Genomic DNA, 23099 nt, shown 5'->3' on the forward strand with positions numbered 1-23099 from the left:
AGCTGGCCTCCTTGAGGATGTGTGATCACATAAATAGAGACCCCAGGCATTCCAGGTAAGACCCTAAACATATGGATGCACCCACCCTACACCAAGCTGGCTCAGACCACAGGACCACGTAGCCATCACAAAGAATATGACAAATAAATATTTGTTTGTTTTAAGCCACTACATTTTAGGTGGGTTTTTTTAAGTAGTAAAAGCTGATAGACTGTAAATACAAACACACACACACACACATATTTATGATTCCCCACTTCAACTTTTTCAATTAACAGACCAATGATCAGATTAAACTGTGGTGGATAAAAGTACTTCTGTTGTACTATCATTATCCCCAATTTACTAATAAACAAACAGGCACGGACAAGCTAACTAACATTTCCAAGTTCACACAGTAAGTGGTAGAGCCAAAATTTAAATCTGCATATTCTAACTCCAGAGTGTGAGCTGCTTGGGAAAGCCCTGAGGATACTGGTCCCACTTTCCTGAACAAAGTGACACTAGGTCCTTTAAAAAACCATAGCCAGGTGTAGAAGAAAGTATTTTTTAACTTTACATCCTTTTATACTTTTTTACTTTTGAATCACATGAATTTATTATTTCAAATAGTATCAATTCAAGTATTAAAATAAAAAGCTTTATTTAATAAGGCTTCATTTAATATATCCAAAGGCACAACTTTGAGACATTACTGACTTAGGAGAATAGGATTACGTGTGTTGCTTTCTGATTTATGTATTTTTATAATGACTGAATTTCACATAATGAACAGGCTTACATTGTAATCAATTTTAAAAAACAAAATGTTAGAAAAATATATAGTACATGTATGAAGGAAATTTGTATGAGGACAGACAAGTAGAAAGCTTCACCTAGCCAAGGGACCTGCCATTCAAGGTGTTCTTCAGGGTCATCTCCAGAAAGTTGCCCAAGCCAGCGAGAAAAAAGGTGTCAGTAATTTTACCCTGCCACCACAGGGCCTCAGTGCAAGCCCGGCTCTATGAGATTGTGCCCTGACCCTGATTCCCTTTCTCCTGGTCCTGACCGAAACAAGGGCTAGTGAGGCCAGAGGTATGGAGATGGCAGCCTGAAATATTTATGCTTCTCATTTGGGCTTCTCTGCCCAAAGATTTACCTTTTAAGACACTTGGAGTTTGGGTGTACTCTCAACTACACACTTCTATTCTGAATTGAGACTTTCTGGTGACTGGAAGTGAAATTTTAAAGTTACCTAAAAGTGACTAGAAAAGTTATGGGACCTGAGTAAGATTTCACTCAGGAGCAGGGAAAGGTTAGCTCAGAGAGCAGTTTAAACAGCCAATGAAAAGAAATTAAGTTCTTTCTGTTGTACACTATTGTGTCTGACTCAGTCAAGCTACTCTACACAGATAAGAGCTCCGTAACAGGGGCGCCTGTGTGGCTCAGTTGATGAAGCATCTGCCTTAAGCTCTGGGGTCCTGGGATCGAGCCCTGTGTTGAGCTCCCTGCTCAGTGGGGAGTCTGCTTCTCCCTCACCCGCTCCCCCTGCTTGTGTGCTCTCTCTGTCAAATAAGTAAATAAAACATCTTAAAAAAAAAAAAAAAAAGCTCTGTAGCAGTTAACTGGATATCCAGGGCTGCTTCCACAGATAATAAATGATAAGATTTTAGCTGTGATTATAACCCACATGTTCAGGTCCCTAAGCCTCTGGCAATAAGCAGCGTCAGGGCTAGGAGGAGCAATCAAGCTAGGTGAGCTGGACACTAGCTCTCCTTTTTTTTTTTTTTCTAAATTTTATTTACTTATTTTGAGAGAGGATGCAAGCAGGGGGAGGGGCAGAGGGAGAGAGAGAATCTCAAGCAGACTCCACACTGAGCTGGGAGCCCAACACGGGGCTCAATCTCACGACCCTGAGACTGGTTCTCCTTTTCAAAAGCATTTTGTTCAGGTCACACAGTTTCACTTTGGAGTCAGATATACTTGGTTTTCTCCCCAGAGCCCATGCCACTGTCATGGTTGCCACGCCTCTAGGAAGGTGGGGCTCCTGTAACAAAACTCTGGAATCAGACCTCATTCTGAATCTTGCATCATGTGACTATGTCTAAGAATCTTAACATCTTCAAACTTCAGTTTCTTCATAGGGATAATAAAAATGAGTAACTCAGAGGGTCAAATTACATAATGCATAAAAAACACATTGTGAAGATTCAATAAACGACAATTATTATAACAATACTAATTTCTCTCTGCAGATCACAGAAGGATCTGGGCGAGAGAAGGGAGAATGCTCATCTCCAACATTGTAGAGGTCTCTACTATTAAAAGTAGCTCCCAAGAGGACTGCACAGTGGACAATGTAAGGGTAGGGTAAGGGACTTAGACTCCTACTGTACCAGACTTGAAAGAACAATCTGGATAGCCAGCTCACCATGAAGAAGTAAGGCTGAGTTAGCTGACTCAGGATGTGAATATTGTCTGTGGTCACTGAGTGAATCCTGCAGCACCAGGCCAGTGAGTAGAGCCAAGGTTCATTGACGATGTATAAGTTGATTTTGATGTTAGCTGCTTTATAATCTCTGGAATAAAAACAGAACCCACAGGGAATTTAGACTTAACCTCACTTTCATCATCTAAAAGGGTAACGGCCACAATGTCTGTGAGAGGCTGCTGCTTAATCACTAGAAGCAGCTGGTCCTGTGACAACTTATGATATTGCAGAATGTGTTCATGTTGCAATGAGGTAAAGGACTGGATTTAATATCTCTGCTCCTGTACCAACATGGTATGTTAGTAAACTGGATGTCCTGATGGGAAAAAAGAAAGAAAGTAGGAAAAAAGAGAAAGCACTATTTGTAGCATTTGCCGATTTCCATGGTGTAAATAATCCTACCGTAGCCAATTTTAAGCTACCACTGGTAAAACAGATTTGCAAAGTTTCTGAATATTTAATAATTGACTCCCATGTGCTGGCATGAACCAGCTCCAGCACACTACTGTGTAGCAACTATACTTTCATCAGAGCACTTACCACCCTCTACTATATTTATCTGCTTTCCTATTAGTCTTCTTTACTTGACTATAATCAAATTAAAAGTAGAGACTATGTATTATTCATCTTTGTATATCCAGTACCTAGCATAATACCTACCTCCATAAATGGTAAATGAAGGAATGAATAAATGAATACCAATCTGGTGAATATTTAAATTTCAAATATAAAAAATTTTTTATAAGCATTGAGTAGAGACAATGAAACCAAACGTTTCCCAATGCACAAAATGTCAGCAGATACTTGTGCATTCTCCATAGAGAAAATAAGTACTGAAACACCTAGCAAGTCTAGTCAAGCTATCATTTTTAGGAGTTAAATTTCTTAAATAATATACCATGTAAATGCCTTCAAAAAAATTTTTTTAACCTGAGATAGTAAACAGCTCTGTACAAGCTTGGGTTTGAATCTCAGCTCTGTCAATATACTAACCTGGCAAATTCTTAGGTTCAATGTATAAACTATAAACTATAAATAATAATACTGCCTCTGCATGAATGCTTGCAATTAATTATCCAATATGTCAGAATTGTCTCTAAGACAATTCTACAAATCACCTACAGATACATAGAAAAAACAGAAATAAGGAAATAGTAATAAAAAGCTACTTTTTAGGGGTGCCTGGGTGGCTCAGTCATTAAGCGTCTGCCTTTGGCTCAGGTCATGATCCCAGGGTCCTGGGATCAAGCCCCACATTGGGCTCCCTGCTCGGCGGGATGACTGCTTCTTCCTCTGCCCCTCCCCCTGCTTATGTTCCTGCTCTCGCTGTCTCTCTCTCTGTCAAATGAATAAATAAAATATTTTTTTTAAAAAAGCTACTTTTTAAACTTTTAAAACCAATACACAAAAATCAATCACATTTACATATATTAATAATGAATATATAGAAACTAAAATACCAAAAACAGAGTATCATTAACAATTAACAAAGAAAATAAAATACTGTGGTATAAACTCAACAAGTACAGGAATATTTAAAAAACAGACAGACATATGTGTTCATAGACTGGAAGACTCAATGCTATAAAGATGTTAATTCTCAAATTGATCCGCAGGCTTAATGCAATTCCTATCAAAATCTCAAGGTGTTTTGTATAATTAGGTCAATTGATTCTAAAATTATATGGAGGGATGCCTGGGTGGCTCAGTCGGTTAAGTGCCTGCCTTTGGCTCAGGTCATGATCCCAGAGTCCTGGGATCAAGTCCCGCATCTGGCTCTCTTTCACTTATGCTCTCTCTCTCAAATAAACAAATGAAATTTTTAAAATAAAATAAAATAAAATTATATGGAAAGACACAACCCCAAAATAAAACAATCTTGAAAAGGGAGAATAAAGTGAGAGGGAGTCACTCTACCCAGTTTTAAGGCTTATTATATAGCTACAGTAATCAAGACAGTGTATTATTAGAGAAGGGATAAGCACACAGATCAATGGAAAATAATTTCAAACCCAGAAACAAACCCACACAAATATACCCGAATGATTTTTTTTTACAAAGGTGCAGAAGGAATTCAATGGAATAAGGACAGTTTTTCCAACAAATGATAGCAGAGCAATTGGACAGGTATAGGCAAAATAAAAACAAAAACATAAACCTTGAGACACACCACACACTTTATATAAAAATTAGTTCAAGATAGATTACAGACTTAAATATATAAAACTACATAAAACATATAAAATATGCAAAACTCACTTTTGGGGAAAAAAACTACAAAAGAAAATCTTTGAGATCTGAGGGTTAGACAAAGAGCTCTTAGACTTGAACAAAAATATGACCCATAAAAGAGAAAACTGATAGGCTAGGCCTCATCCAAATTTAAAAAATTCTGCTCTTCTGACCCTGTTAAGAGGATCCTACAGACTAGCCATAGACTGGGACAAAATATTTGTAAACCACAGTTCCAACAAAGGACTAGTATTTATAATATTTAAAGAACTCCAAGTAAGACAAACTCAGAGACCCACACTGAGACACACTATAACCAAACTTTCAAAAGACAAAGACAAAGAAAGAATCTTGAAAACACCAAGACAAAAGCTTGTCACAGACAAGGAATCCTCAATGAAGTTATCCCCAGATTTCTCATCAGAAACTTTGGAGGCCAGAAAGCAATGGGCCCACATATTCCAAGTGTTAAAAGAAAAACAACTATAAACCAGACTCCTATTGCAAAAAAAAAAATTGTCCTTGAAAAGTGAGGGGGGGAAATTAAGGCATTCCCAGATAAACTGAGGGATTTGTGGCCACTAGACCTGCCCTGCAAGAAAATCTCAAGGGAATCCTACAAGGTGAAAGGATGGGGTACTAGACAGTAATTTAAAGCTGTATGGAGAAAGATCTCAATAAAAGTAAATATATGGGCAAATGTAAAACCTAGTATTATTATAACAATGGTTTGTAACTGTACTGTTTGTTTGCTACATAATTTAAGAGACTAATACATCTAAAGAAAAAACAATTAGTCTAAAAGATAGTATCCTTGTAATTTTGGTTTGTGACTCCACACATACATACATTTCCTATGTAATTTAAGAGACTAATGCACCTAAAAGAATTACTAGCTTATGTTTTGGAGCACACCATATATAAAGATGTAATTATCAACAACCAGAAGAGGTAAGAATGAAGCTGTAAAGGAGCAGAGTTTTTGTGTGTTATTGAAATTAAGCTGGTATAAATTCAAATCAGAGTGTTATAACTTTAGGATGTTAAATATAATTCCCATGGTAACCACAAAGAAAATAGGTATAGAATAGATACAAAAAGAAATAAAAGATTTAAACATTTCACTACAAAAAAATTAACATACATACATAAAATAGTATTACAGGAAATAAGGGACACAAAAGATATAAAGGCACATAGAAATAACAGTAAGAGATGACAGAAACAAAATAACAAATATTTACAGAAATGACAAAAGTAACAAAATGACGTAAGTTCCTCCTTCTCAGTAGTTATTTTAAATGTTAATGGATTAAACACTCCAACAGACATTGGCAGAATAAATTAAAACATATGACCCAACTCTATGCTCTGTTCAAGAAATTCATTTTAGATCCAAAGACACAGATTACAAATGAAGAATTGAAAAAAGATATTCTGTGCAAATTGTAACACAAATCAGCAGAGGTGGCTATACTGATATCAGACAAAATAGGCTTTATATCAAAAAAGGTAACAAGAGGCAAAGAAAGAGGAGCGCCTGGGTGGCTCAGTCAGTTAAGCGTCTGCCTTCTGCTCAGGTCCTGATCCCGGGGTCCTGGGATCCAGCCCTGCGTCGGGCTCCCTGCTCAGCGGGAAGCCTGCTTCTCCCTCTCCCACTCCCTCTGCTTGTGTTCCCTCTCTCACTGTCTCTCTCTGTCAAATAAATAAATAAAATCTTTAAAAAAAAAAAAGAGGCAAAGAAAGACACTATCTATTAATAAAAGGTTCAATAAGGCAAGAAAATATAACAATTATAAACATTTATGTACCTAATTACAGACCAGGAAAATGTGTAAAGCAAAACTTGATGGAATGGAAGGGAGAAACAGACAGATGTACAATAATAGTTGGACACTTCAATACCCTACTATCAATAATGGATAGAACAATCAGATTAAAGGAAAGTAAGGAAACAGATGACTTAACACAAGAAACTAATTATATCTAACAGACATGTACAGAATACTTAACAATAACAGCATTCACATTATTCTCAAGTGCATTTTACATTTTACAGGATAGACCATATGTTCGACCACAGATTAAGTCTCAATACATTTTAAAAGATAATTATCGGGGTGCCTGGGTGGTTCAGTCGGTTAAGCGTCTGCCTTCAGGTCAGGTCATGATCCCAGAGTCCTGGGATTGAGCCCTGAATTGGGGCTCCCTGCTCAGCAAGGAGCCTGCTTTTCCCTCTCCTCCCCACTTGTGCTCTCTCTTGCTATCTCTCTCTCTCTCAAATAAATAAATAAATTCTTTAAAAAAATAAGAAAAATCTCAAATCAACAACCTATCTTTATATCTCAAGGACCTAGAAAAAGAACAAATTGACCCAACATAGCAAAAGGAAGAAAATAATAAAGACTACAGCAACAATTAGAGAAAAGAAAACCTATAAGGAAAAATCAATGAAACCAAAAGTTAGTTCCTTGAATAAAATCAACAAAATTAATAAACCTTTAGCTAGATGGACTAATAAAAAAAGAGAAGAGATTCAAATACTGAAATCAGAAATGAAAGGACATTACTACCCATTTTACAGAAATAAAAAGAATTATAAGAGAGTACTATGAACAGCTGTACCCCAACAAATTTGATAACCTAGATGAAATGGACAAATTCCTAAAAACACAGAACCTACCAAGACTGAATCATCAAGAATTAGAAGATGTGAATAGATTTATAATGAGTAAGGAGGTTGAATCCTTCACCAAAAATATCCCAACAAAGAAAGTCCTAGACCCAATGATTTCACTGGTGGATTCCACCAAACATTTAAAGAACTAATACCAACCCATTAGGATGGCTACATCAAAAAAAACAGAAAACAATGATATGGAGGATATGGAAAAATTGGAACCTTTGTGCCATGCTGGTACAGCTGCTATGGAAAACAGTATGACAATACTTTCAAAAATTAAAAATAGAATTACTACTTGTTTTGGAAAGATGGCAGAGTAGGAAGATCTTGAACTCACCTTGTCCCAGGGACATACAAACATAACAGCAACATCTATGTGACTAACTTTGAAAACTACCTGAAGACTGGCAGAACAGATCCTCCATAGCTAATCATAGAGAGAAGGCCACACAGAAAATGGTAGGGGGGCAGAGTCTTTGCTCAGAACCAAATTCTTGGTGGGACTAACCACAAACAGGAGTATATCACAATCACAGAGAAGCAAGAGGATCAGACTCCACACCAGGCATCCCTGGCAGGAGGATTTGCACTGCAAATGGGCCTGCTTTGAAAATGGGCAGGGCTTAACTCCAAGAGCTTTAATTATCAGCAGGGTTTAACTCTGTGAGCTTTAAAAATTCAGGAGACTTAATTCTGGGAGAGCTGGGGGTGACAGGAAACTGAGTCTCTGCACATAAAGAACCAGCATACTAAATAACTAGGCTGAGAAATAGAACAAAAGCAGCAGTTTGAAAAGTGCTAGGGTATATGCAAAGGAGATGTATTGACCAATCTTAGAACATGTATGGGCGGGGGCAAAAATCTACAGGAAATTTCTCAGGGAACAAAAGTGCTAGCAGGCAGCATTTGTCTTCCACTCTCCCAGCCCAGATAGCCAGATACTTGCAGAAGCCAGTGCTAACACTCTCCATCTGCCTTGCTAGCACCACATGTCCTGTCCTGGTGTTTCCCTGCAGACCCACCCCATCCAACACAGAGGCAAGGGTCCCTCCAAAGTGGCTCCTGCCCCATCACACCCTGAAGTCTGCCCCAGCTGGACCAGTGTCACTCCAAAGTGACTCCTGCCCTGGGAAGTGGAAAAACAACCCACACACCAGTGTGCCCACAGTTCTTGCTCACAGTTCTTGCTCTTAGCTGGCTGCACAGGGAGCAAGCACTGCCCTTTAGTGTGCCTACAGCTGTGGCAGGAGAGGCTAACTGCAGACAGCTAGGCTGACTGCTGGCCCCATCCACCAACAAGCCAGTGGCTGCTGCAGGCAGGCCTCTCAACAACATGGGGGCCAAACCCTGCCTAGTGCATTCACACCAGGCAAAGTAGGTCATTGCAGCCATCTGGGCTGAAGGCAATCACAGCTCAGCTACAACAGGAGGGTGCAGGCAGCCCACACAGGGGACACTCCTAGAGCACCTGGTTCTGGTAACTGGAAGGGATTGTGCCATAAGGCAGCACAGGACCTCTTCTACAAAAGGCCACTACTTTCAAGACTGGTAGACATAACTGCTCAAGCTAATACATAGAAACAAACACACAGAGCTAGACAAAATGAGAAGACAGAGGAACATGTCCCATATGAAATAACAAGACAAAATCACAGTAAAAGAGCTAAATGAAACAGAGATAAGCAATATCCTGATAAAGAATTCCAAATAATATGCACAAAGATACTCAGTAAACTTGAGAGAAGAATGGAGGAACTCAGTGAGAACTTCGACAAAAAGACAGAAAATATAGAAAATAACCAGTCAGAGCCAAAGAATCCAATAACCAAAATAAAAAATATACTAGAGGGAATCAACAGCAGATTAAAGGATGCCAAAGAATGGATCAGCAATCTGGAAGATAAGGTCATGGAAATCAACCAAGCTGAACAGCAAAAAGAAAAAAGAATAAAAAAATAAAACTAAGTTAAGGGAACACAGTGACATCAAGTGTAATAACATTCACATTAGAGGGATCCCAGAAGGAAAAGAAAAACAGAAAGGAGAAGAAAAAATTATTTTAAAAAAGGATAACTGAAGACTTCCCTAATCTGGGGAAGGAAACAGACACCCAGGTCCAGAAGCACAGAGAGCCTTAAAAAGATAAATCCAAGGAGGTCCACACCAAAACATATAAAGTAAAATGGCAGGGTGCCTGGCTGGCTCAGTTGGTAGAGCATGTGACTCTGAATCTCAGGGTTGTTTGTTCAAGGCCCACGTTGGGCATGGAGCCTACTTAAAAAAAAAAAGGCAAAATGGCAAAAAATAATGACAGAGAAGGAGAGACGATGTGTTTCTCAGATATACAAAAGTTCATCACCACTAACTCAGAATTATAAGAAAGGTTAAGGAGAATTCTTTAAGTGAAAAGAAAAGGCTAAAATTAGAAGAAAATTATGAAAGGGAAAAAATTCACAGGTAAAAGCAACCACAAATTAAAGGTAATAGATTAATCACTTATAAAGCAAGTATAAAGGTTAAATCACAAGAGTAGTAAAACTATTATGTAAAAAACTAAATATGTAAATAATCATATTTAGGGGTGCCTGGGCGGCTCAGTTGGTTAAGCGTCTGCCTTCGGCTCAAGTCATGATCCCAGGGTCCTGGGATCTAGCCCTGCGTCTGGTTCCCTGCTCAGCGGGGAGTCTACTTCTCCTTATGCCCCTCCCTCCCACTCATGCTCATTCTCTCACTCTCTCTCACCAAAAAACCCCCAATCATATCTATAAAAAAATAATATCTATAAAAAATTTTGTATATCAAAGGATACACAAAATAAAAAGATGTAAAATATGACATCATATGCATAAAATGGGGAGGGGAAGTAAAAATTAGTGCTTTTAGAATGTGTTCAAACTTAAGTGACCATAAACTTAACATAGACTGCTATACACTTAAGATGCTATATATAAACTCAACAGTAACCAAAAATCAAAAACCTGTAATAGATACACAAAAATTAGAGAGAGAAAAGAATCCAAGCATACCACAAAAGAAAGCCATCAAAGCACAGGGAAGAGAGCAACGGAAGAATAAAGGAACAGAGAAAAACTACAAAAATAACCATAAAACAAATAATAAGATGGCAATAACTCCATATATATATTATTAATTACTTTAAATGTAAATGGGCTAAACACTCCAATCAAAATACATAAAGTGACAGAATGGCTAAAGAAAAAAAAAAAAACAAGACCAATCTTATGCTGCCTACAAGAGACTCACTTTAGGCCTGAAAACAAATACAGACTGAAAGTGAATGGATGGAAAATGTATTCCATGCAAATGGAAGCAAAAAAAAATTTAAAAGGCCAGGGTGGCAATACTTATATCAGACAAAATGGACTTTAAAACACAGACTATAACAAGAGACAAAGAACTGCACTACATGATGATAAAGAAATTAATTCAACAAGAGGATATAACAATTATAAATATATATGCACCCAAGAATGGAGCACCTATATATATATAAAGCAAATATTAACAGTTATAAAGGGAGAAATCAACAGTAATACAATTATAATAGGGGACTTTAATACCCCTCTTGAAATCAATAGATAGATCATCCAGACAGAAAATCAGCAAAGGAACACTGGCTTTGAATGATACACTAGACCTAACAGATACACACAGAACATTCCATCCACAAACAGCAGAATACATATTCTTTTCAACTGCACAAGGAACATTCTCCAGGACAGATCACATGTTAGGCCACTAAACAAGTATCAATAAATTCAGGAAGACTGAAATTATATCAAGTATCTTTTCCAACCACAACAGCATGAAACTAGAAATCAATTATAAGAAAAAAAATTGGAAAAACCACAAACACATGGAGGCTAAACAACATGCTACTAAACAACCAATGGATCAATGAAGAAATCAAAGAGGAAATAAAATTTACATAAACACAAATGAAAATGAAAGCACAATAATCCAAAATCTTTGGGACAAAGCACAAGCAGTTCAAAAAGGGAAGTTTATAGTGATAAAGGCCTAGCTCAAGAAACCAGAAAAACCTCAAATACACAACCTAATCTTACATCTAAAAGAGCTAGAAAAAGAACAACAAACAAAACCCAAAACAAGTAGAAATAATAAAGATTAGAGTGGAAATAAATAGACTAAAAAAAAAAAAAAGAACAAAAAAATTCAGTGACACCAAGAGTTGTTTCTTTGAAAAAATAAACAAAATTAATAAATCTTTAGCCAGACTCATCAAGAAAAAAAGACAGATGACTCAAATTCAGAAATCAAGGAGGAAAAATAACAATGAACACCAAAGAAATACAAAGAATTACAAAAGAATATAAATAATTATATGTCAACAAATCAGACAACCTAGAAGAAATGGATAAATTTCAAGAAACATACAATTTTCCAAACTGAATCAGGAAGAAATAGAAAATCTGAACACACCAATCACTAGTAATGAAATTTAATCAGTAATCAAAAAACTTCCAAACAAAAGTATAGAACCAGATGGCTTCATGGGTGAAGTCTACCAAATATTTAAATAAGTGTTAATACATATTCTTCCCAAATTTTTCCAAAAAACATAAGAAGAAGGAATACTTCCAAATTCATTCTATGAGGCTAGGATTACCCTGATACCAAACCTGATAAGGACACTACAATAAAAAAGAACTACAGGCCAATATCTTTGATGAACATAGATGCAAAAATCCTCAACAAAATATTAGCAAACCGAATTCAACAATACAATGAAAAAATTATTCACCACAATCAAGTGGGATTTATTATAATTACACAAGTGTGGTTCAATATTAGCAAATCAACCAATGAGATATATCCCATTAACAAGAGGAAGGATAAAAACCATATGATCATCTCAAAAGATGCAGGAAAAGCATCTGAAAAATACATCTGTTCATGATAAAAACTTTCAACAAAGTGTGGTTAGAGAGAACATACTGCAATATTATAAAGGCCATATATGAAAAACCCAGAGCTAACATCATACTCAATGGGGAAAAACTGAGAGCTTTTCCTCTAAGATCAGGAACAAGGCAAGATGTCTACTCTCACCACTTTTACTCAACATAGTACTGGACATCCTAGCTGCAGTAATCAGATAAGAAAAAGGAATAAAAGTCATTAAAATTCATAAGGAAGAAGTAAAACTGTCATAATTTGCAAATGACATGATACTATATATAGAAAACCCTAAGGAGTCCACCACAAAACTATTAGAACTGATAAATTAATTCAGTCAAGTTGCAGGATACAAATTTAATACACAGAAATCTGTTGTGTTTCTATACACTAATAATGAAGCCTCATAGAGAGAAATTAAGAAAACAATCCCATTTACAATTACACCAAAAGGAATAAAATCCTAGGAATAAATTTAACCAAGGAGGTGAAAAACCTGTACTCTGAAAACTACAAAACAATTAATGAAAGAAATTGAAGATGACACAAAGAAATGGAAAGAAGTCCATGCTTATGGATTGAAAGAATTAACATTGCTAGAATGTCCATACTACCCAAAGTAATCTATAAATTCAAATTATCCCTATCAAAATACCAAGAACACTTTTCACAGAACTAGAATATTCCTAAAATTTGTATGAGACCCCAAGACACCCCAAATAGCCAAAGCAATCTTAAGTAAGAACAACAAAACTGGAGGTATCACAGTCCTAGATTTCAAGATATACTACAAAGCTGTAATAATCAAAACAGTATGGTACGGGCAAAACACAGACACACAGAGCAAAAGAACAGAGAGCCTAGAAATAAACTCACACACATCCAGTCAATTAATCAAGGACAAAGGAGGCAAGAATATATGATTGGGAAAAGACAATCACTTCAATAAATGGTTCTAGGAAAAGTGGACAGCTACATGTAAAAGAATTAAAGTGAGCTGCTTTCTTATACCATTCACAAAAATAAACTCAAAATGAATTAAAAATCTAAATGTGAGACCTGAAACCACAAAACTCTTAGAAGAAAACATAGGCATTAGGCCTAGAAACATTTTTCTAGATAAGTCTCTAGGCATAGGGGAAGAAAAACAAAAACAAAAATAAACTACTGGGACTGCATCGAAATGAAGAGCTTTTGCATAGCAAAGGAAACTATTAATAAAATGAAAAGGCAACCAAGTGAATGAGAGAAGGTATTTGCAAATGATATATCCAATAAGGGGTTAATATCAAAAACATATAAATATATAACTCAACAACATTAAAAAATAATCTGATTTTAAAAACTGGCAAAGGATCTGAACAGATATTTTTCCAAAGAAGACACAGATGGCCAAGAGACACATGAAAAGATACTCAATCTCACTCTTCATCAGAGAAATGCAAATCAAACCACAATGAGACATCACCTTACACCTGTCAGAATGGCTAGTATCAACAAGGCAAGAAGTAACAGGAATGGTGAGGATGTGTAAAAAAAGGAACTCCAGTGCATAGTTGGTGGGATAAATTAGTACAGCCACTGTGGGAAACTGTATGGAGGTTCCTCAAAAAATTAAAAATAGAAATACCATAAGACCCAGTAATTCAACTACTGGATATTTACCCAAGGAGAACAAATACTATTTCAAAAAAATATATGCACCCCTATGTTTATTGAAGCTTTATTTACAATAGCCATGATATGGAAGCAGCCTAAAAGATGGAAGCAGCATCAAAAGATGAATGGATAAAGATGTGGTATATTTATATACAATGAAATATTACTCAGCCATAAAAAAGAATGAGATCTTGCCATGTGCAATATAGCTGGACTTAGAAAATATGCTAAGTGAAGTAAGTTAGAGAAAGACAAATACCATATGATTTCAATTATATGTGGAATCTTAAAAACAAAGTAAATGAATAACCAACCAAGAAACCGACCAACACAATAACAGACCTATAAATGGAACTGATGGTTGTCAGAGGGGATGGGGTTGGGGGGCCTGGGCAAACTAGGTATTTTTATTTTTTTATTTTTTTATTTTTTTTTTTAAAGATTTTTATTTATTTATTTGAGAGAGAGAGACTGAGAGAGAGCACATGAGAGGGGGGAGGGTCGGGAGGGTCAGAGGGAGAAGCAGACTCCCTGCCGAGCAGGGAGCCCAATGCGGGACTCGATCCAGGGACTCCAGGATCATGACCTGAGCCGAAGGCAGTCGCTTAACCAACTGAGCCACCCAGGCGCCCTGGGCAAACTAGGTAAAGGGGAGTGGGAAATACAGGCTTCCAGTTATGAAATGGGCATAAAAGGTACAGCATAGGGAATACAGCCAATGATACTGTAATAGCCTTATATGGTGACAGATGGTAGCTACACTTGTGGTGAGCATGGCATAACGTGTAGAGTTGTGGAATCACTATGTTGTACACCTGAAACTAAAGTAACATTGTGTGTCAACTATACTTCAATAAAAAACTGTTTTGAGAAAAGTAAATTATGAGGCCAGATATATACTATCTATTCTACACTTTAAGATTTGAAAAAACTTAAGTATACATTTATTAGAGTATTATTATATAGTATGTATTTTATTTTAGTTTTTAAAAAAGATTTATTTATTTTTTTAAAGATTTATTTATTTTAGAGAGAGAGCAAGCAAGCGCAAGCACAAGTGAGGGGAAGGGCAGAGGGAGAGGGAGAAGCTCAAGCAGACTCCCCACTGAGCAAGGAGCCCAATGCAGGGCTCAATCTTATGATCCTGAGATCATGACCCGAGCTGAAATCAAGAGTTGGACATTTCACCGACTGAGCCACCCAGTTGCCCCAGTGAGTATTTTACATTTGGAATTATTCACTAACATACTTACTATTTTAAACTCCATATCTAATTCTAGCTTTATATTATGTTCATAAGAAGGCTTATGTTCCTATTGTCATATCTAAAACTCAAACATAAAGATGCTACAAATAAAAAAAAATAAAGAGCAAATTAAACTTTAAGTAGAAGAAGAAAATAATAAAGAACAGAAATCAATGAAATGGGAAAGCAAATGTTCAATAGAAAAAGGATAACAAAGCCAAAATTGGGTGTTTTGGAATGATTAATAAAATTCACTAACTCCTAGCAAGACTGATCAAGGAAAAGAGGAAAAATAAAAATTTCTACTATCAAAATGTACTGGTGAATGACATATCTGATAAATGGTTAGTATCCAAAACCTAAAAAGAACTTATCAAACTAAACACCCAAAAAATAAATAATCCAGTTAAGAAATGGGCAGAAGACATGAATAGACACTTTTCCAAAGAAAAGTACACAGATGGCTAAAAGACACATGAAAAGTGCTCAACATCACTCGGCATCAGGGAAATACAAATCAAAACCACAGTGAGATACCATCCCACACCTGTCAGAATGGCTAAAATTAACAACTCAGGAAACAACAGATGTTGGTGAGGATGCGGAGAAAGGGGAAACTTTTGTACTGTTGCTGGGAATGAAAACTGGTACAGCCACCCTGGAAAACAGTATGGAGGTTCCTCAAGAAGTTAAAAATAGAACTACCCTATGACCCAGCAATTGCACTACTAGGTATTTACCCAAAGGATACAAAAATACAGATTCAGAAGGGTACATGCACCCTCATGTTTATAGCAGCATTACCAAAAATAGCCAAACTATGGAGACAGCCCAAATGTCCATTGACTAATGAATGGATAAAGAAGATGTGGGGTGTGTACACACACACACACACACACACACACACACACACACACAGTGGAATATTATTCAGCCATCAAAAAGAATGAAATCTTGCCATTTGCAATGATACAGATGGAGCTAGAGTGCATTATGCTAAGTGAAATAAGTTAGAGAAAGACAAATTCCATATTTGCCAAATTTCACTCATATGTGCCATTTAAGAAACAAAATAGAATATAGAGGAAGGGGGAAAAAAGAGGGAAGCAAACCATAGAGACTCTTAACTATAGAGAACAAACTGAGGGTTGATGGAGGGAGGTGGGTGGGGGATAAGCTAAATGGGTGATAGGTATTAAGGAGGACACTTCTGATGAGCACTAGGTGTTATATGTAAGTGATGAATCACTAAGTTTTACTCCTGAAACCAATATTACCCTATATGTTAACTAACTAGAATTTATTTTTTTAAGGTTTTATTTATTTATTTGAGAGAGAGAGAGATAGGGAGAGAAAGCAGAGCAGGAGAGAGGGGCAGAGAGAGAAGCAGGCTCCCCGCTGAGCAGGGAGCCCGACCTGAGCCAAAGGCAGATGCTTAACCGACTGAGCCACCCTGGCACCCCTAAAATTAAGTTATAAAAATTCCCACATCAGAAATAAAGCATAGGGCATCTCTATATTCATATAATTTTGATTAAAATAATGTATTTAAAGCATTCTCAGTCAAAATGGCAGGGTCACAATATCTTGTGACAGTGGTCAGATAGACTATGAAGTGAGCATAATCACAGAGAATGCATTGGAAATGTGATCATAATTACAAATATTCTGGTCACAAACATTATACAAATAACTTAAGGTACAACTACTTAATTTCTTAAAATGTAGTGGTCCTTGAGGAGGAGGACTTGGAATAATGTACAACACATGAATTTATCACAGTCAGCTTTGCAGTATAGCTATATGGAAAAACCCTTATTGTCCTTATTAGAATAAATGGTTTCCTTAAGGAAAAGGCTGTTGCCTTGCTTCTGACTTTTCACATAAAACTAGCATGGTGCACTTGTACATATTATTACTCAGTAAATATTTGCTGAGCTAAATTAAACTGCTTGACTTTATAATAGGACTCAGGATACGATCCCTCTCAAATTTGATGCCAGTTGAAACTATGCCCATATAACTATAGCCAAGAAATAACTTTAAAGACCTACGATGAAGAATTTGGATTCTGGACTCTGTCAGACCTATATTTAAATCTCAGTTTGGGGGAGCCTGGGTGGTTCAGTCGGTTAAGTGGCTGCCTTCGGCTCAGGTCATAATCCCAGGGTCCTGGGATTGAGCCCCATATTGGGCTCCCTGTTCAGTGGGGAGCCTGCTTCTCCCTCTGCCCCTCCCTCCTGCTTGTGCGCTCTCTCTTTCTCAAATACATAAACAAAATCTTAAAAAAATAAATCTAAGTTTGGTCCCCTACTGACCAAGTATATCAATTTTGGTGAATTACCTAGCCTGTTTGAACTTTTCCTCTTTAGAGGCAAGTTTCCTCATTTGTAAAAGGGATGGTGATAATTTCCAGGGCATAGCATGTAAGGATGGTGATGATAAAAGCAGCAGCTAACACTTAATTGTGTACTTACACTTGCCCAGCATTCTGCATGTGCATAATATGAAGAATATTCTCATCTAATCTTTTCACCAGTCCATCTATGTTATTGCTATTCTTTTTTCCCCCCTTAGGTTATTGCTACTCTTAATTTACAAATGAGAAAACCGACGATTAGAAATTTGTCATGTGTAGCTGATGAGTAGGCCATGATGTGAAAAAGAGCCTGTGGTCTAACAACCATAGAACTTGACACATAATAAAGGTTCAATAAATGGAAGCTATTATAATTATTTTTCAACTACTAGATTGATCTAAATTATGAGTAGGAGAGAGGGACATCCATCATAGAGCTATTTTCTATTTGAAAAAAAGTAAAAGGAAAGAGAAATACACTCAAAATAGAAGTAGCAGTTAAGCAAAGAGAAATCTTCTGATTGGGAAATAGAGGTAAAACATTGTTAAAAGAAAAAAGACAGTATTTCATGATCAACTACCACATGGCCAGAGAGGCAGGAAAAGTAAGAACAGGACCAGAGGTAAATCCAACAGCTTAGTTCATGGCTTGAGATGCAGAAAGGTATCTAGTGGGAATTTTTATTAAGCCCAAGGAGATTTTGGATATATATCTCTCCAAGGAAAACTCTGTCTTTGAAGCATTTAAAATCATCTGAAAAAATTTACTTTTAAAACTAAGAGAAAGGAAATATGGATTAAATTAAGCAGTGATTAATAATAGTTAAATTTGGAAAAGTTGCCATTTTATTCCCTGGTGCTTTTAATTTGAAAAATCTGTCACTAATTACATATTTATAAATGTAGCTAATAATTTTAGTTTCTTCTCGTGCTTGGCTGTTTTAAGGTTTTTTTTTTTTTTTTTTTTAAATGATTTAGTTATGTTCTTAATTATCCTTATAAGAAATCTGGCTTTCTGGACCACAAAGCTATTTATGAAGTACTGCATTCCATCTGATAATGGCAGAAGGAAATAAACAACTTCCTGATTTCTGACTGTTCAATGATCACCTTATATAAGAACAAAACCACCAAGCATGAAAAAAAGCATGTTGAACGGTAACAGATTGGAAATGAAGAGAAGGGGCTGAAGACTATGTTCAAGGGACATAGTCTACACTTGATAAATGCTGGCAGAGGGAGGGAGGAAGATAGGGTGGGAGGAGGAAGAGGGGAAAATAGGGGATTCCAAAAAGAGACTGTATACAAAGTAATCCTGAGATGAGAAGGAGAAGCTAAGGAGCTTGGTGGGAGTGCAGATTTTATGCAAGTAAGGCAATACCTGCCAAGAGAAGTGTGGTCAAACTCTTACCTCAACCCATTGTGGAACAACCTCTTGTAGTCAACATTTATTCTACTGATATTTTCTTTTGTAAGACGTTCAATGGAAAATAACCGGCCCACTTGCTGAAAACCAGGAGCTGCGTTTCTGACATACTGCCTATCGAAATTTGGCAACCAAAAAATCTGTAAGGTGAAAAAGGAAGTCTTTCAGTGGATAATCAGCTCTCCAGGTACAAAGAGCCCCATGTAGAATAAATGGAGCCTCATTCCAGCATTGGTAACAGTCTATAGATAGTGGAGAGAGATTCTAGTTCTTGGTGAAAGTGAACTTGGCTTAATACCGTTTAATGAACTCTTATAATGGGGCCATTCAGCAAGGTTGTTCTGGAGCTGAGATTTCTCAGAGTTAACATGCTGAGTCAAAGGCCCATTGTGTTCAGATAGCCTCACACTAGCCAAAGTGGATGAGGAGTTGGTAGGTGTGGATGAAAGGTGGGAATCATATTTCTTCTGGTTGATGACACTAAAAATCATCTTTGAAAGGGGTCATTTCCTGTCAATGGGGAATACTTTAATGATTCATCTGTGGAAATAGTTCCGTTTGCAAGAAAACACATATTTGTTTCACTGAGCACTCTACCACATTCTGAGAACTTAAGAGATTTGGAATGATAGCTCAAGTGCAGAGAATTGCTTCTGAAAAACATGAACAAATCTCTGCTCAAATAAGAACCAGCTGTTTCTTCTGTATCATTAATTAAAGCCAACTCTTCAAAGCTTCAGTGTTGCCCAAGCCCCTTCTAATAGTTCTATGCTAGTGATGGTGCAGGTCACATCACATAATCATTACACACATGCCTTTTTAACAGAGTGCTGTAACTTCATTTGGTTTGGAGTAGCAAACAGCTGCATGTTTTCCCCCACTGGGGAAAATTTAACTGGGTCATTCTTAGATTGCCATATGTAGCTATCTAAGTAATAACCTCCATTTCTACAGATAGTAAAATTATTTGGGCATCTCAGGGAAGATCTACAGGGTAGGTCAAGTTCAACTGCTATGCTCCTGGGACATGCTACCCACCTCCCAAACTCTACCATAAATAATGAGGTAGACATACCAGATGTTGCTCAATTTTAGAGTCAAGGATCACGCTTACTACATGACGAATAAATGTGTTTCTGAGAGGATGTTTTTGTGGAGGGGCATTAAGATCAAATATCACAAATTTTTTTTCCTTCTGTGCAAGTTCCAATAAATCGGTTAGTTTTGGAATCGTCTGATTTTCTGCTTTTTCACGATCAGCCTTTGATAGGGGTTTCATTTTGTAAAATGGTTTCAACTAAAAACAAATACATCAAAGAATACATTGGCTCCTATCAAAAGCAATTTCCAATTTTCCTGCTCTATAGCCCCACACCCAGACCTACCTCCATTTTGCTCCATTATCATTCAACCCACCAGACCCTCTGAAATACTGGTCCTGAGATAAGAGTTGCCAAGGAGAGAAATTAAATGTAATCTTCATAGGTAATTATGGCATTTGGAATGATTTCTTCTACACTGTAGAACATGTGTTTGCACTGAAGGTCCTTCATATTTTTGTCTTGACCTTCCTTTTCAGCTTTTTTTCCACAACTTGAGGTAATAAAATCTCTTTTTATAAAAGTCACACTGGCTTCCCACATTTGCTCTCACTATTCTAGTTTTATGCAATGGAAAGAAAATAGGTTTTGGCTTCAGATTAAATTGGATTCAATCCCAGCTCTATCACTCATTGGCTTTCCTTGACGAATCCACCTGTTAAAATCTTTTTTTTTTTTTTAAAGATTTATTTATTTGAGAGAGAGAGAGAAAGCACAAGCAGAGGGAAGAGGCAGAGGGAGAGAGAGAAACAGACTCCCCACTGAGCAGGGAGTCAGACTCGAGACTTGATCCCAGGACCCTGGGATCATGACCTGAACCAAAGGCAGACACTTAACTGACTGAGCCACCCAGGCACCCCTCCACCTTCCTAAACCTACAAAGCCCAGCTTAAATGTTACCTCCTTCATGAAGCCTTCCTTAAATATTCCTGAACTAAAGAGACTTTGATGGTATTAAACTGCAAAGGCTCATTTTTATGCCTCAGTTGTATGTTTCATTCTGCTTTCTACTTGTTTATGTCTTAGACCAGATTCAAGTCCTGGTTTCATATGTGTCTTGCTGTGTAACCTTGGTAAAACCATTTAAATTCTCAGAGTCTTCATTGCCCAAACTATAAAATGGGGGAGGAGAGAAGTAATCTATGTATTTCTCAGGATTATTTTGAATATTAAATACGATAAAATATTTATAGCATCTACAAGCATGTCTAGTACATGGAAAAGTGCAGAATTCACAATAGTTCCCTCACTCCCTACTGACTGTACTGGATTGTACCTCCCTTATGGCAGGAACTGTCATATTTTCTTTGCAATACACAGCATTTCATTTTACACATCAGTCCATACGTATATTAGCTATATTAAATTTAATAGAGGACTTTTATAATCATTTGCCCATTTTAGATCATTTGTAGGTGAAGTCAGTGATAAAAGGCTACTTCTAAGAAGGAAACAGGACATGGGTCCTTTTCTCAGGAGGCAAGTAATCTCTTTTTCCTACAGAACTTTCTTTGTTCTCATTCTTACCCTATTTCCTCACCTTCCCCTGACCTCCTTCTTCTCAACAAAGAAATTATCATCTTGTACAGTATCCTCATGCTAGAACAGGAGTCAGGCCATAGAAATCAAGTTAAACCATGGTCTAGATCTGAGTTGAGGTCTATTATTAAGGGTTTTCTTAATCCTCAGGAAAAGAGAACATGTGCTTCAAAATTTAATATATTGTTAGATTCTACCATATCTAGACCAACTGATTCACTTAATTATTAGACCTTCATGTGGGGAAAATTATTAAAAGAATGGGAAAGACCAAGACAGAACTCAAATAACTCAGCTGTGCATAATTTTAAAAATGTCCCTGAATGGGCAAAAAGAATAGGAAATGCACTGTACAAGGACATTTATAAAGCCTTTCCTTTACGGATAAATTAAACAAGAGGAGAATTTAAAACTAGATTCCAGTATTTGGGGTTTAAATAGTATTATGGGGTAGCTTTAAATAATATTATGGGATAGTTCTAACAGCAGAAGTACATTGAGCCTTTTCTGGGGGAGGGGTATATAAAATAGGGGACTTAGTGGAAAAAAAAAAACAAACTGGAATGGGACACAGCCAGTTTAGACTATCTCCAACATATGGTTGAACATTTTCAAAAAAGCCCTAGGAAGTAACAAGCTAGAAATGAAAACAAACTTCTGGTTCTCCACATGAAACACCTGGTTCCTCAAATAAAAACAACACTAAAAAGTCCTCAGTTCTCTATGCTTATGCTTAGAGAAATTACAAGTAGGACAATCCAATGCATCATATTGGTAAGAAATACAACAATTTTCCAAAATCTGCCCAATAATGCCACTTAAAGGGAAACATTAGCACTCAGCATACAGTTCTGAAGAGAACCATCTGTAAATATAGACGAACAACAACACAACTTCCTGTTGATACAGGTGCCACTACCTTTACTATGAATTCTACTACCATGAAAAGTCAGATCGTTCAAAGTACTAAAACCACTGAAGTAGTGGGAATTTCTAACAATCTTAAATCCTTTTCCACATCCCAACCTGTAACTGTTATTTTTGTCAGAAGAACACTCCTTTCTTCTCTATGGCACTTTCCTATAAATTTCATCATTAGGAATCTATTCTGCAAAAAAGATCCCCCAAAAGAAATATACCAGAGACAAAATATTTTCAGGAGTTGCAGAAAATTCTACTACACATTACCAAATTATGGCTATGGACATTAGTATATTTGATTCAAACAACAACCAAATAATTGGCCATGGTACCAGAACCACTGGGAAAAGAGAGAATAATTGGGAGTCAAACCCGTAAGGGTTCAGACTGACTCTGTTGACACCATTGCCTAAAAACCTCTTAATGCTGAAGTTAAGGAAGATCTAAGCCAACTGTAACAGACTTTTGATACAACAAGGATTAATTATCCCTCACATTAGTCCAAGCAAAATGTCTGTTTAAA

At 36.8% G+C, this 23099-nt stretch overlaps 1 protein-coding gene across 1 annotated transcript in view; it reads right to left on the reverse strand.

The window, feature by feature from the left end:
• Window positions 1–23099, reverse strand: part of GDPD4 (glycerophosphodiester phosphodiesterase domain containing 4) — a 109240-nt gene that overhangs the window by 19924 nt on the left and 66217 nt on the right. The window contains exons 11-13 of the mRNA XM_078057501.1: window positions 20092–20313; window positions 19002–19156; window positions 2411–2558 (exon numbers count right to left, since the gene is read on the reverse strand). Coding sequence (XP_077913627.1) covers window positions 2411–2558; window positions 19002–19156; window positions 20092–20313 — 525 coding nt within the window. The remainder of the gene's footprint in view (window positions 1–2410; window positions 2559–19001; window positions 19157–20091; window positions 20314–23099) is intronic.

The sequence above is a fragment of the Halichoerus grypus genome, chromosome 11 (genome assembly GCF_964656455.1).
Source record: "Halichoerus grypus chromosome 11, mHalGry1.hap1.1, whole genome shotgun sequence".
NCBI lineage: Eukaryota > Metazoa > Chordata > Mammalia > Carnivora > Phocidae > Halichoerus > Halichoerus grypus.